The 15,922-nt window shown below is 42.5% G+C and overlaps 1 protein-coding gene across 4 annotated transcripts in view; it reads left to right on the forward strand.

The window, feature by feature from the left end:
- The window catches only part of AMOTL1 (angiomotin like 1), a 123,127-nt gene that overhangs the window by 57,990 nt on the left and 49,215 nt on the right, over positions 1–15,922 (forward strand). For all 4 annotated transcript variants that reach the window (XM_081063602.1, XM_081063600.1, XM_081063601.1 and 1 more), the window contains exon 4: positions 12,360–12,651. In XM_081063602.1, coding sequence (XP_080919728.1) covers positions 12,360–12,651 — 292 coding nt within the window. The remainder of the gene's footprint in view (positions 1–12,359; positions 12,652–15,922) is intronic.

Consider the following 15,922-nt stretch of genomic DNA (forward strand, 5'->3'; position numbering starts at 1 on the left):
GTTTTTAAGTAGAGACTATGTTGGTGTTTAATAGGCAGTGCTGTTCAGTGGCAGTGAATTGGAGGAAAGGGAGAGTGGAGGCTACGAGGCCCTGCAGGGACAGTTTGAGTAGTCCAGGTAAGAATGGGTGAGGGTGGCCTAGGTTTGAGGCCAGGATATAGGGGAGCATTATGTGCTAAGAGAGGAAGGGAAACAGAACTGACAGGATTTAGAGAGTGATTAGATATGAAAGTTGAGGAATAGGGCAATTAGAAATACAGCAACTGGAAATCAAGCTCTCAAGAGAGAAATTGGATCTGAAGATACAAGTGTGGGATTTGCCAGCATTGGGAGGTTTCTAAACTTGTCTGAGGAGAGCATGGAGCATGAGAAGAGAAGACAAGTGGCCACTGTCTGTTATTGGAGATGTCTTCATTTGCACAAAGGGTTTTATTGATCTGTTTCTACATCGAATGAGCTGAGATTTCCCCATGCGACCCCATGTGTGCAGGGCATACGTTGGTTGTACCTCTTCTGAAGAAGGAGCGACTGGGCCTTGGCAGAGAGAGAGCTGACTGACACATGTCCCTCCATTAGGCTGGGAATGGCAGCACTGAAACCGTATACCATCATTTAGACCTCTGACAGGCAATAGGACTCATTCTTCTCTGGGCATAGTCTGACCCCGCTGGAGAATCCAAGATGGGGCCCCAGGGGCTCTTATTCTTAACCTTTTATGGTTCCTTAAGCCAAAGGAGAAATTTAAATTAAAAAAACTATTAGGTTTGAAGAGGGGGGAACAAAAGTCTTCAAATCTCTGGTATTTGTGCCACATTGATTAACCAGAATTGTTTCAAATAATCCATGACGTTGATCCCAGAATCATATCAGAGTTTGGTTTGTGATAGTTCCTATTTCTTCCTGAACGTTTAACTCAGCCTCTAGAGCTTGACAGAAGGTGAAAATATCTCCAAGTGAAGTCTCCATCCTTTTGGCTTTACTGTTTGTTAAATGGCAATGCATAATGTGGATCATTTTGCTTTTTGTGACTTGGCAGTAGGTGTGACATAGTGTAGGAGACGTGGTAAGGGGAGGAGGGAAGCACTTCTTGGAGGTCTACTCAGTTATTTGTGGAAGGAGTCATTTGTCTCAAATTTGTGACGTCAAAAAGAAGAAGAAATGTATGAGGGATGAAAGCCGATTGCCAGGTTTGGCAGCTGGATTGACATGACACATCAAAATGTCCCAGGATACATAACAGACAGGCCATTGAGGCTGGGCCCCAGAACTATAAGGCCCCTTTGTGAGTCTGGCCATGACTAGCCAGCATGGCTCCAGCGGCACAACCCGTGGCTGACAGGGTAAACAGAGTTGCTTCAGACATATTCAAAGTGGCCTGCACGCCAAAGGTTGGATCTGAAACTCAGCAGTGTGTGATGTTCAAGTTATCTTTGACCCAAAAGATGAGCAGGACTCTTTCCAGTTTCACTGACACATTCCCGTGAGCTTAAAAGGTTATGTCATTAACAGCGATGGTTTAGAAAGCTGCAGGCTGTCGGGTCTATATATCATCGACTATTGGACGAGGAGAGGCCTCTGAGTGAGTTCCCTGAGTACATCTCCTTGCCTTGTGCTGCAAAAATGGACGCAGTATGTTGCAAATATTCAGTGGTTTGATCCAACCCATTATGTTGTTGAGACTTGCCTACTTTTCGCCTAGAGATAGAAAGATCGAAAGAGACAAGTGAGACAGATCTTAGAGCTTATGACAAGAGGAATAAGAACGTGGAGTGCTTGCCTTCATTGCTGATTCACCACAGCGTACAAATTCTCTCACCTGCTCTGATCTACTAAAGATGGAGATTTGTGGTGGATTGTTATAAAGCACGTTAGACTTCTTTTGTGGGAAACCCCTCGGAGAGGCCATCAGTCACGGCTTGCCCTTTGTCCTGGGTGAGTTAGTGAAGCTGGTGGAGATGGAGGGACTAAGGTGGGACTTACTGGGTTATCTGGTGGGGCCCTCCAGGGAACGTGAGCCAGCTGAGGATAAAGGCTCTGGTTTTGTTTCTGCTCCATCTTCCTTTTCCTTCAAACTGAAATGGAGAAGGGTAGAAATAGACAAGGTGAGAATGGAACAAGTTGTTCCATGGAAAATGGTGCTTAAAAAAAAAAAAAAAGGCAAGCATTTGGATGTTAATTCTGACTCACTTCGTAAAAACAGAGTACTTCTGGAAGCAGCGAGTTGGCTTATGCAATCTGTATACTATTAATGGAAATGAATGCATGAATGAATACTGGTGGATGATCTGATTTTTATTAAAGCAGTTTGGAGTACATTAGTCAAGTACATGTTTGTTTTCCAAAGAAATCTGTCCATGTTTCCAAAAGTGAGAACTAAAGATGCTAAAAAATTACTTAAAATATCCTTTCTTAATGTAACCACTCTTAACAATTTTCCTATACAAATTAATTTTTTCACATGTTGTAGATTATATTCAGTTTAGTATCTTAGCTTTTATTAATAGTGTTTTATCGTGTTTTTTATACAATATTTGTTTCCATAACCATCCTTTTTATCGCTGCTTAATATTTCATAAAGTATATAATTTGCTTCACTTTATAAAGAATGTTATGAATACCATTGTGCATGTCAAATTTTCCATATTTTGGTTTAGTTCTTTAGGATCATTATTTAGAATTGAAATTATTGGGTAAATTGTAGTGACCATTTCATGACTTCTGATACCAGATAACTTTGTAAAAATATTACAGTGCCTGTTTCACTGTACTTTGATCAATGTTAAGTCATTATAATCAGAAATTTTGCTAATTTAATAGGCAAATAGTGTTAACTTCTTATTTTAATTGTAGTTATTAGCTAGGTTAAATTTTGAGAGGGTATATTTTAATGGTTAGATTTATTTGATCTTGAAAATTGGTTCTTCGTGTTTCCTGTTCATATATTTTTTATATTTTAATGGATTCAGAGTAAACTAAAACCTGTTTTTACTAACACTTGCTCTGATTTTCCAGTTTCGAGAATTCCTTTTGCACCCTTAGTGGGTGACAGTGGAGCAGAGGTGGGTGGTGGTGGTGGCAGTAGGACTAAACTGTCGGGTGCCTACTGTGTGCCAGGCACTCCTCCTTCACAGCAGTCCTAAGGGGTGCATACTGTTAACAACCCCACTTTTATATATGATATAAACTTTGGCTTGGAGAGAGAGGTTAAAGTAACTTAGTCATGGGTGCCAGCTGGGAAATGCAGAAGCCAGTGCACACCTGGGTCTCTTTGTCACACGTTGCACATCCCATTCGGTCACACCATGTGTCTGTGTGTCTGCTGTATATTACAGTGCAGGCAAAGATTTACATTTTTACTCGGTGTCACTTTTCTGGTGAATTTCTAATCAGGTGTATTCTCACACCTGGTGTACATACAGCCTGTGCTCTGCTCACCTCTTTTTTAGGACCAGAAGTCTGAGTGCGTACTCCAGACTCTGGGAGGAGGATCCCACAGATACCCTTTTTCTTCCATATCCTGGAAGACTATAGGAGCAGACTTAACCCTGCTGACAGCTCCAGGCTGTGAGCTTAGTCTGTCTTGAGTTTGCTTGCATTTGGAAGTGGGAACCTGGGAGATTGTTGCCTTGGCCTGTTTTTAGCAGAATGTTTCAGTTATGGACGATAAGTGATGTTTTAATGATTAATTTTTATGCTTCTGGCAGCATCAGTTTGGAAAATGTGACTCTTGTTGGTGAAAAGAGCATTTTTTTCTCACTCTCTGAGCCTGTCCATTGCCTTTTTGCCCTTTATCTTGGCGGAATCTTACCTGTTCAGCATAGGGGGTTTTATTTACCAGCTGACTGGAAGCAGAGAGGAGTGGAACTGTTTATTATTAATAGTTTATTCTATAGTTTATTATTAATAGTTTATCTATTAATACATGAATTTGATTTTTAGTATGTAGATAGATACAAAGCATGATATGGTGGCATTTGACCCAGCCCTTCTGTCCTAAGCTGATAAAAACATCTTCTTCTAAGATGACGTCAGAGGAAGAGGTGCTGTGGATGTCTCTCCACAGAGCGTGCTCGCTCACTTCTCTTCACGGGTAGCCATCATCACCACCATCCTTCCCATCAGTGCAAGGGCCTTGCAGTTTCCTGCATTAACGGAGGGAGCCTATGGTGCGACCAATCCCCCAAATCGCTCACATTTTCCTTAAAAATATGCACCGTGCATTTCCCCTTGAGAAACCTGGATTGATTTTATTTGAGATAGAGTCAAAGTTATTGACATTCTCTTGAGAACAAATGACGGTGCAGGGAAGAGGGAGGGAGCAAAGTGGGGCAGAGCCCAGGAGCACATGTGGCAAATTAAAGAGCGAGAACGCCTCTCCCCAAGAAACCCACGTCAGTCCGACAGTGCAGCCAGAGTGCAGATTAAAACATGAGCCAGCATAAAGATATGTGCTAAAGAGCAGGTCGTATTCTTGGTGGGCTTGAGGTTTGGAATGTGCCATAGTACAAGAAAGAATGCTTGGTGGGCCCATCTTGCTTTGAGTTGGAAAAGGCTGGAGGAAGAAGGAGAATTTTTGGAGTAAGTGTATGTTTCCAAAATTGTGAATTATGATTTGCAGTTTATATAGTTGTGAAAATGAATTGCCGTGTGGAACCAAAAGGTAAGCCAGACCCACAGCTATTGGATTAAAAAGTATGCATTGCCCTAAACAAACATGAGGTTGAGAGGCCTTATTTAAAGTCCATCAGCTAAACATGTGTTTTGAATACCAGCATTAGATCTCCGGAGTTTCTCCAATTTTTAAGCTGAATTATGGCTGGATGAGCCAAGTAAAATGCCCTGTTTATCCTGAGAAACAGCCCTGCTGTATGGGAATTTCAAAAGGCAAGGGTCAAGTTCAGGTTACTTTCTCAGGAAACCTAACACAATCCCAGCTGTAAGACATTAAAATGAGTGACTTCTCCAAACAAGAGGATTATCTATATCCATCCTGCATAGTCATAATTATGACTTTAGTTTACCCAAGAGTAGAGTCTTAATTTGAACATTTATGAGTCTTACAGTATCTGCACAACTAAAGGGGGCAAGTTGGGAAGGCTGTACATTTGGGAAAAGATTTGAGGAGGGTTCGAATTCTGGCTTTTCCACTTTGTGGCAAATTATGTAAATTCTCTGAGCCTCACTTTGCTTATCTGCAACTTGTTATAGCTGATTTTTCCTAAAACTGACTTTCTTCCTGACAGAAATAAAACATGTTCATTGTAGAAAATTTAGAAATACAGATAACTCCCACTCCACCACCCCCTAAAAAAGAAAAAGAAGGGAAATAGAAATTACCCACAGTCCCATTACCCAAAGAAAATCACTGTTAGAACTACTGTTCACTATGTCGCTTTGAGGGTCAGAAAATTATAAGAAAATACTCTTAAGTTGGAAAGCTCTGTATAAATAGGAGGTACTTTTATTGGGCGAGAAGTTGTAAAATTTGAACCTCTGCACAGCCAAGACGCCCTTTGTTTCACCTCATTTTTCAATTGTTTTATTTCATTTTGTTTACTTTTTCTGGTTATCAAAATAACAATGCTGATATTTTGCCTATTTTTATTTTTCAGATTTCCTATAATGTACATGTATTGCTTAGATAATGAAATGTGTTTTTTTCCAAGTAGCTATATATATTTACTGTAGAAATTATATAAAAAACAGAAAAATAGGAGTAAAAGAAGAAAAAAACCCGTAATCCCATCACCTACAGTCACTCTGACCTTTTGTCATCGTTCCTTCTAGTCATTTTTCTCTGCATTGTTTTTTACACAGATGAAATCTTAGTATGTGTCAGATCTTGAGAATTTAAAAAAAATCTTTGCCTGGGAGCTCAGTAAAAGCTTGTTGAACTGAATTGTTAATGTTGATAAACTGAAAAAAAGTCGTTTTGATTTTATTTGTCTATTAATGTTTGCTTTGGGAAGTATATTTGGCTGCTCGCATTTTCTCTTTTGAATCACTTAATCTCATCCTTTATCTGTTTATCCATTGAGGTTTCTTTGCCCGTCATGGTTTGAAAAATTCTTGTTTATCACACAAGCCATATTTATTAAATGTTAGCATGATTGCCTAATTGTAGATAGGCATATAGTTTAACATATTGAATATAGCGTGTTGTTCACCACTGATGCTTGGGGACATATGGACAACGGAGTAAGGACTGCTGGTCTGTTTGTATGACTTCCTTTGATGCTCAGTGGATTCTGGAATTGTGTCTCCAAAATGAGGCCTTTAGGTGTATGGGCAATATGGTCGAGAGCAGTGCTGTCCAATAGAAATATAATGTGAGCCACATGTCTAATTAAAAATTTTCTAGCAGCCACATTTTGAAAAGGTTAAAAGAAGCAGGTGAAAATAATTTTATAACATTTTAGTTAATCCATTTAAAAACATTTTTAAAACATGTTTTAATTAACCCATTATAATCAAAATTACCACTTCAATAAGTAATCAACATAAAAAAAACTATTAATGAGCTTTTACATATATATATATTTTATGTGTATTTTACCCTTCCTGCACATCTTGATTTAGACTAGCCACATTTTAGGTGTTCGGTAGTCACATGTGGCTGTGGCTGCTGTTTTGGATAGCACAGGTCTAGAAGGAAGTGAGAATCTGTGTCCGAGAGAGAGTGTCCTGACACATGGACATCACCTTGTGCTCTTGTTCTGTTGCATTGTAAGAAAACTCTTCCGAACTGGAAGATTCTGCGGTGCTGGAGTATGCTTTGACTCCTCATCGAGGCTTTAAGATTAGGGACTGTGATTCTCACAACATAGGGTTTGAAGCGTAAGGGACACCCAAGGATGGTGCTTCTTGCCTTTCTCGTAACACCCATTAGCAGTGTGTAATAAAATAATAGAGGCTAACAGGTATTAAATACTTTCCTAAAGATAGACGCTATCTATGTGCAATGCTTTATATGCATTATCTCATTAATGCTTACAACTCTGTGAGGGAGATACTATTACTATCACCATTTAAAAGTGAAGAAATTAAAAACTTGCCCATGGTTACATGGCTAGAAAGAAGCAGAATCAGAAAAAAGAGACCCCATATTAAGGAACAGTGCTGGTATGACCACATTCAGTACTAGGCTCTGTATTGGGGCCGTGGATACAAATGATAATAATTATAATAATTGTGATAATAGCTAACATTACTCCAGTATTTAGTTTGTGCCAGGTTCAAAGCTGTTTTTTGTTTTTTGTTTCCCCACTTTGTAAAGACTGAAATCTCTGGTTTGAGAATGCTCTGAGCCTTAGCTTGCATACTTTAAAAATAGGATGATGCAGGGCATGAGAGCAGTGAATGCCCAAACTTGTGAGAATTAAGTGACACAGTAGATGTAAAGAGCTACGCGTGGCTCATTTATATACAGTTATAATGTAAATACTTAAGTTAAAATAAGCTTATGTATTAAGTCTTGTTATATATAAAGAGGGGCAAATGGACCATTGATTAGATGCCACCAATAACCTTGTTTCCCTATTCCGAATACCATCATCACTCTAGTTTTGAACTGCATTTTGTGACCCCAAATGCATAAGAAGAAGGCAGTGGCACAGAGCTTTGTTATTATATTGGCAACGTCATGATTTGAGATTTTACCTACCAGTATATTATTCAGAACAAATCTAAATACCAGAAGTCTCTTCCTTAACAATACAGTGTTGAAGGTTTAGCCTTTCTTTGAAAGTGCGTCTCCTAACTTGCTCTTGGGCTTAGGGGCCAAATCAATTAACAAAAATTTAATTAGTATCAACTTAGTATAAGTCATAATTTTCTACCCTCAGAAACCAGGCATGCTAATAATTAGGGAAAAAAGACACACGTGTTTGAAAAATTAATATGACATTTAAATAAAATTCACGAGAACAAAAACCATGCCGGAAGGCAGTGGTGGTAGATTGTCAAGATTGTGATTTAGGCAAGGTTGTAAGTTCAGAGGAAAGAAATAGGTGCGAATTCTGGGATTGGGGTATGCGCGGGCGGCATGGTCCAAGTCTCTGACAATGGAGGGCCAGCCTACAGAGCTTCTCTATATTACCCCTGTTTTGTCTCATAGATGTGGCTCTTTAAATTCTTTGATTCCTGTTTTTAAAACATCACTATGTACTTGGGGAGAAAAGGCTTTTTCAGTTCTTCTTTGATGCATTTAAATAAATGGTCAGTTTGATGGTAGATGGAAGAAAGGTTACTTTCTATGGTGTTCCAAGGCTCATTCGGTTCCTTGGGAACGCACCAGGACGTGTCGGTAGTACCTGCCTCGTTTTTTGTGAGGATTAAGCAAAGTGATGAAAGGCGGTGTCTGGTAGGTAGCATAGACCCTCAATAAATGTTAGTTAAAAATGCTTTCGGTAGACAAGACCTTAACCTGCGGAATGTTCAAAATAAGTAACAGTCCAAGAGAATAACTCAGCAAGTTTCTAGCCTTTACACTTCCCCTGAGGCTGCTTGAGCCTACAAAAAGTTCTGATACTTTTATGTTAGGGTGTGAATCATGGATGGACGTGGTGGTGGTTCAGACTGGGCCACAGGAACCCAGGATCAGAGGACGAAAGGGCGCCGCCTTTCCTCCCTGCTTTCACTAGTACAGGAAAACAGTGAACTGCGTGGACCCTGGAATCAAAAAGCCTGGGCTTAGACCTCCTTTATGTTCCTATTGTCTCTGTTATATTTTGCAAGTTACTTACCATCCCATGCCGTTTTTTCTCATCTAACGAGAGAGATTGACAGTGGTACCTATTTTGTAAAGCAATTATAAAGGTTAAAATGAGATTATGCATGTAGCAGTTCATATTGCTACTGGAATGTGAAAAGTGCTCAATGGATGTTAACCATAACAGAAAAATTTTATTGGACTTCTCATAAACGCCACACTCAGTACTAGGCTCTGCACGGGGGCTGTGGGATACAAATGATAATAATTACAGTAATGGTGATAATAGCTAACATTAGTCCCGTGTTTCCTTTGTGCCAGGCTTTATACATATTAACTCCTAAGTCCTTTGACGATGACCTAAGTGGCATATAGTCCCAGGAAACCGAGACACATGATATGGAATAAGGTAGCTCTCTGATTTCACAATCTAACACAGAAAATGGGCTCACAGATAGACAACTATGGCATAGAATGCTATTCGCAGGTAGTTTCTCAATAAACAATTGTTCCCATCCCCTTTCCCCTTTTCTCTGTATCTCCATTGTTATGAAGTATTTATTCTAATGATGGCGAGTCAGTAGCGTTCTCTTTGGAAGCTGAGGATAAGTTGTTTCATAACACTCGTATGACCGCATGTGAAATTTTTCTATTCTCTCCTAACACTCTTTCCCCCTCATTTACACTAAGCACAAATCTGTCTGTACAGGTCTTAGAGCCCACCAACCCCACCTGGCTGAGTAGTGGGGCCCAGGAATAGAGGTTTGCTGTTCTGCCTGCACCTCATCCATTGTAATGTGGTGTTGGTGTTTATTGAATATGTAACCGAGTTATTTGTGCGACCAGTGTTCTCTGTTTAATAGAACACTTCCCATTTTGAAAAGGCCTGTTCTTTCTTGTCCCTTAAGCTTGGCGAACACCCTTTTCTTGCAGTGCCGCTCAGGTAGCTAGTCACCATAATGGATGACTTAGGCTGGCGTTAACAAGGCACTTCCTTTTTGCTATATAACGGAAAAGATGACTGAGAAGATAAGCCCATCATTGACCATAAGTGAGTTCCATATCCCAGAGTTCACTAGATATTAAAAGAAAGAAGCCCTAGCCCAAAGCTGCCTGGGTCAAAGGGAATCCCTGATGCTTTGGAAAACGGGACTGTAGGCTCCTTAGGGACCCCTTAGCTCCGAGGAGACCACCACATCTATCCCTTGCTTTGAATGAAGTGTGAAGGGAGTACTTAGGAGGTGGGAATGGGTGTCTGCCTTTGAATCGAGGCAGTGTAATTTGTGGTATTTTGTCTCTTGCCAAGGTAATCTCTTTCCATGAAAAATGTACTGTAGGATTTAGCCAGCCTGCAAGAATACACTTACTCAGTAACAGATCTGTGGTTCTTCTTGGGTCCATACCTGCTAGGAGTACCTGTAATTGGGTAAAACCTGGGCATTGTGAATGGCACTCCGGGGCATTTCACTCTTGGGATAGAGTTGGACCTCATACACACAGGATGACACATATTCACATACACTTCAGTATTGAAGGGGCCCAAATTCATCCAAGTACAGAAATGTTTAATTTCTAAAGAGATGGCCAGGTCATTATGTAATAGGTGTGGAGAGGGAGGGAGGAGGGATGGTTTTTACCTCCCCACTGACAGCATTTCTATCTGAAATCTGAGGATGGCTGGAAGGGGGAGCTCACTTAAGGAAAAAACAATCACATTGAGCTCCACAGTTCTCCACTTTGCCTTGGGGAACTTAGATCCGGTTATTTTCACATGAAATGGAAGGGGCTTCTGGGTTGAAGGCATAAGGAAATCTCGTAGGAAAATATCTCCCAAGCTCAGGTGGAGCCTCTGATATTAGTTAGCTACCAAAGCGAGGCCTGTGGTTAGTTATTCTGTTAGGTACTGCCGGGTTTATTCTGAGGTCATCTTTATGAATGTCTGTATATCCTTGTAGGGAGAGCTAAGATGACCCTTGTCAAGTTGTCTTCTAGAGTTTGACATTTAACTGCCACGAGTTGGCATTCAGAGGAATCCTGGCTACAAGAAATGCTTACAGAATGAGAGATGGAAGCTGACAGGGTCTAAAAACATGCCAGTAAGTATACTTAAAAGGAAAAATGTAAGGCCAGGCAACCCCCTGGGAAAAATGGGAGTAGCTCTGAAAACTTTGACTATGGATGGTCACGAGTAATGGGACGTGTAACTTACAGATTAGAAGTAGCTGAATTTCTAGAGGACTTAGCCCTTTGAGAAAGAATGTTGATGATTTTGGGGTTGCTGATAATTATTAGCACCCCAGTTCCCAGATTGAGACCTAAAGGCTGAGGGGGTCAACAAGGAAACTAGTTTTCCTAAGTCTGAAGAAGTGAGACAGCTGTGGTTGGAGAACCACATACCAAGACTATGTTTGCTGTCTTTACCTGTAGAAATTGTTCGGAGGCCTTGGCTTAGGCTGAAAGAAAATACATTGGTTCTTATAAAACTGGTTAACAGAATAGTGAGGAGGGAATTGTTAGGGAGTGGAGACAGGAGATGGAAATTCATAATTTAAATGTAGGAGCTACTACCTGGACTTTGAACCATCAAGTGACACCTGTATGTGTTCTTTGTAATGTGGCTAAAATCAGACTTTGACTTCCAGACCTCTTCACCCCAGCAAATCAAAACACAAAATGTAAAAGTTTCTTCCCCCAAATGTTTCCCATTTCTTTAAATGGTACCCCTGTGTATTTGTGTAGAGCCCCAAATCGAAGAATCATTTTTAATTTTTCTCACTTTTTCCTTCCCCATCTGTAATATATACAAAACCTATCCCAAATCCATCTGTTATTTCTCTTCTGCTACGTCCCCGTGAACCTTCCTTAGTTCCCACCGAGACCACACCAAGGCCTCCTCACTGGTCGCCTTTCTTCCATTCTTGCCACTGTGTGTACCATCTACATACATTAGTCAGGTAAAGGCAGCTTCTCCATTGGCCTCCGTTTACACTCTGAAGGAATGGCTGGCCTTGGCTTGCAAAGGCTTGGGCCATCCCTCTGCTTTTGCTGGCTATGCTTTGTATCAGTTCGCTTTCTTCTGCTACTTCACCTTGCCCATTGTAAATCCTGATTCCCCTACCGGCATACTTCTTTTTCCCACTTCTCTACTCCCTCCCCCCAATAAACAATAGTTCCCCTGAATAAAAATAGTGAAACCTCTGGCAAGTTCCTTCTTGCCTGTCATTCAGACTTCAACTCCAACATCTGCTTCTCAGAGACTCCTACCTTGACCTGTCAGTATGAATCTGCCCCTCAGTCATTCACTGTCACGTCTCTCTGCTTTGTTCTTTGGAGACTCATTACTTGTCCATATCTGGCTTTCTTTGTTTCTTGTTTGATGGCTTGCCTGTCTCTCTCCCTAAGAATGTAAACTACATGAGAGCAGACGCCCTGTCTGTCTTGTTCGCTCTGCTCCAATGACCAGATTCAGAGGGAGACATTTAATGTCTGTGGACTGAGGAACTGAACCTGTCGTACTCAGCCCAGCATTGGAAAGTGCATTGATGACCTCTGGTAGTGGAAGCCATCGATAATGGATATATCGTTGGGGCTTCCTTCCTTCTCCAGCATTTCCCTGGGGTCTGATTACTGGTCTTCTGTTTCCTTGCAGCCGCCCATGCCAACTGCCTTTCCCATCGACAGTGCAGCAGCACAGCCCGATGTCTTCCCAGAACTCCTCCGTCAGCGGGCCTTTGCACTCCACCTCCTTGCCGCTTCCACTTCCGGTGACCCTGGCAGCTCCACAGCCCCCACCTGCCGCCTCCCCCAGCCAGCAGCTTGGTCCAGATGCATTTGCAATTGTGGAGCGAGCCCAGCAGATGGTGGAGATACTAACAGAGGAAAACCGGGTGCTTCACCAGGAACTTCAGGGTTACTATGACAATGCTGACAAGCTCCACAAGGTATGTGACTTCCCTAGGGAAGAAGAGGGAGAAGGTTCTCTAGAACGGACAGAATTCTTTACCTTTTTGTGGGGGGCTTGATTCACTGACTCACTCGCCAACAGTTAACTAGACCCCTTGTTATGTCAGGTACTACGTAAGGCCCTAAGGAGACAAAAATAAACATGACACAGTGCCCGCCTTGGAGGAGCTTACAGTCCCCAAGGGGAGAGTAGCCTATGCTGATACCTGCAATAGAATGTCAGGGGGCCACGGGAGGTACAGCCGAGGAGGGCCTGAGAGTCAGAGCGTTTCCCCAGGTGGACAGTGTGGAAGAGGGAACACCGAGAGTAACACAGTAGAATGAGTTGAGAGACAGGTTTTCCGTTAAATCTGGGAATCTCGGACAGGAACCTTATGACTGTCATGCTTGTTTTGTTAGCTGATCTCTGCAAAAAGCAGTGTTGTCTCAATGCAGGGGAGAGTATAGTTACTGCGTGCTCTGTCTATGTTTGTGACTTATCAGGTGGGAAGATGCTGCGTAATTCCAGCCTGTGAAGTTATTATGGGAATATGAGAATGTATGGCAGCCATCATTCTTAGGGCTTTATGCTGAGAGCCAAAGTTGATAAGAAAATAGCCAGCAAGAGTGAACTGTTGCGGGCAGTGATTTTATAATGACTCACATGTCAGCACCTAAAATGCGTCAGGTAGAATAGAAGAGGTGCGGGTGACGGGGCAAAGGTAATAGGTGTTCTAAGGCCACAGGGCACTCGAGTTTCCTTTCTGGAGGCAAGGAGGCACGTGTGGTAGAAGGGATCTTATGAGTCTGAGTGCCTGGTTCTGTCCTGGGCAATCAGGGGTGTTTGCAAAGAGAAAGGGTAGGAATATAAACCCTGAGTGACCACAGGAGCCTTGTCATTTGGTTCCATATGACAGTTAATGCTCCTGGCTGGCCATTTAGTGTTCCCCATTAGTACTGCTCTCTCAGGTCAAGCCTGGTCTTTTTGCTGGTCAGGGTTTCAGAACAGTCAGCCCTCCTGCTTTCCTGAGGGCTGGCAATACATCGCTGGGAGCAGTGGTGTGATGGTAGGAATGTTCACTGAATCTGCCTCAGCATGTTTATGCAGAACTTTCACTGAAAAGGTCTGGAGCTCCCAGGAGTCAAGACCAGACTTGGCTCAGAGAGCTCTGGCTGCCTTTATTGGAGGGGGTGGGAATGATAGCCAGAAACAGACGGGCTGCCTGAAGATTGCAGACGCACTCCCACCCCAGTCACGCCTTTATGATGTAGGTGATGTTGGATCTGCCGGCAGTTTCTGAATGCAGGCCGGGATCATGTCTCGTGAAGCCAAAGAATGAAAACACGGACCAGGGAGAGGCAGAAAGTTTTAAAAAGAGGATAGTTTATTAGAGGCAGGAAAAGAGGTTGCAGCTCCCGAGTGGGAGGGGGTCCCGAATGGGGGGTGCCCCATGACGGAGGCAAAAGCTCTTACTTTTATACCTTCCCTTGCCTGCTTGGGGAAGTGGAGCTGTTTGAAGAAGGGAACTTGTTTGAAGAAGGGCACTGGCGCCTTCTAATGAAATTCGTCTACCGGGTTTGTTCTGCTTGCCCATTCTAAAGGAATTAGCAAAGTAACCCACTCTTTATCTATCAGATCTGCTCCGTTTGTCAGGCCAAAATGAATTTTATGATTAATCTCAAGGCCTTGTTACATTATGTCCTGGAGCGAAGGAGTGATTTCAAAACCTGAAGTTTTGGGATATGGCTGTCTTTGTTTATTCCACCAGGGACCTCCCTGTCTACCTAGGAACGTGTTAACTCTCCTATATCATTTAGAAGTTGGGAAACAAGCATACTGTTTCCTGGCCTTGGCTATAAGTCACTGCTCAGGCCTACGCTTGCCTTGGACACCTCCCCAGGCAGCTTCTTTCCAGGTATGGTCTGAAAATTGGAAAAGACCAACTCAGCACTTCTGGGAAATAAGTAGTTCTTTCTTCTCTCCCTAATGGAGCTCTGTGGCAGACATGTCCAGGGATTATGCAGACCCCCCCTGAGGGCAGAGTTTGGTTCTGGGTCTTTTCACATGGATGTTTTTGAATATTTACATGGAGGGTGTAGAAATTGGGAGGTCTTGTTCTTCTCTATTGACTTAGTAACATATACTTTGTTGACCTGCCAGATGCGTCTCTTTTTTGATGTTGATGCGCATTTCTCTTTTGATAAACAAGATCAATCTCCCAGTGACTCAGTTTCCCTGCACAAGGAATGATTCTTAAAGTTTGTGGCCAAAAGGGTTTTGGTGACTTCTGAAAAAGGAGAAAAATGAAAAGCCATTTGCCTTCTGGAACCCAAAACTCCTTCAGTCCCTTGAATATCATAAATGGTTCTATAGATAGTACATTTCATTGATCTGTCGTAGGTCACACTGGAATTGTCAATTTCAAAACTCCGATTTTGACGATTGCTTGCCATTCGCATCATTAGTTCCGTAACCGTTCTCCACAACTGACCAGGAGACAGAAGAGCTGCACGAGCTCTATGACTTAGCATTTCATGGCTTGTGTTCCCGACGTCATCCTTGACCAAAGCCTTCCCTCAGCGTCCGCCTCACTGCTCAGTTGTCTCTCAGCAGCTGCTTGAGCCTTAGGTCTGGGGAGAGGACTGTCGGGTGAGTAATGACGTTGCTTCTCAGTGATGAGGACCCCCACTTTGGGTGGAACCACTGTACTGCGTCATAGGATGTGGCTGCCCTGTGCCAGCAATAACGTCCAATCTGGGATCCTCATGCACTGGGAGCGCTCGCAGAAAACCAAAAATAGATGAATTTTTAATTGCAGGGCTTCACTTGTACATACTGTGCCAGGGACGCCGCAGGAAAGAACGACTAACTCAGAGACCGCCAAAGCACAGCCTAGACAGCAAGACCTTGTTTCCAGAGGCACGAGGTGGTGGATATCACTATTAGTGTTGGAATGAGGGTCAAGGACGCCCAGAAAGAGCGGTTGTTTCGCAGTATTTCCTTTTGGTCACTCATTTTGCTTCTCTTTCCTCCTAGTTTCCCTGAAACATAATTAATGGACAGTTTCCAGCAGGGCCAGACTGTGGGCTGTTGAGCGGGTTGGCCTCAGAAGCCATCCAAGCATAGGTGGACATTGGAAGGGAAAGGGCTTGGAGGCATTTGAAGGTGTTTACGGTTTCCGCTGGTTTGCTCTTCTTTTGCCAGTACAAAAGACCCTCTTCTTTTGCCAGTACAACAGCGGTGGCTTTGATTGGGCAGCTTAGGGACCC

Source organism: Rhinolophus hipposideros (assembly GCF_964194185.1).
Source record: "Rhinolophus hipposideros genome assembly, chromosome: 10".
Taxonomy (NCBI): Eukaryota; Metazoa; Chordata; class Mammalia; order Chiroptera; family Rhinolophidae; genus Rhinolophus; species Rhinolophus hipposideros.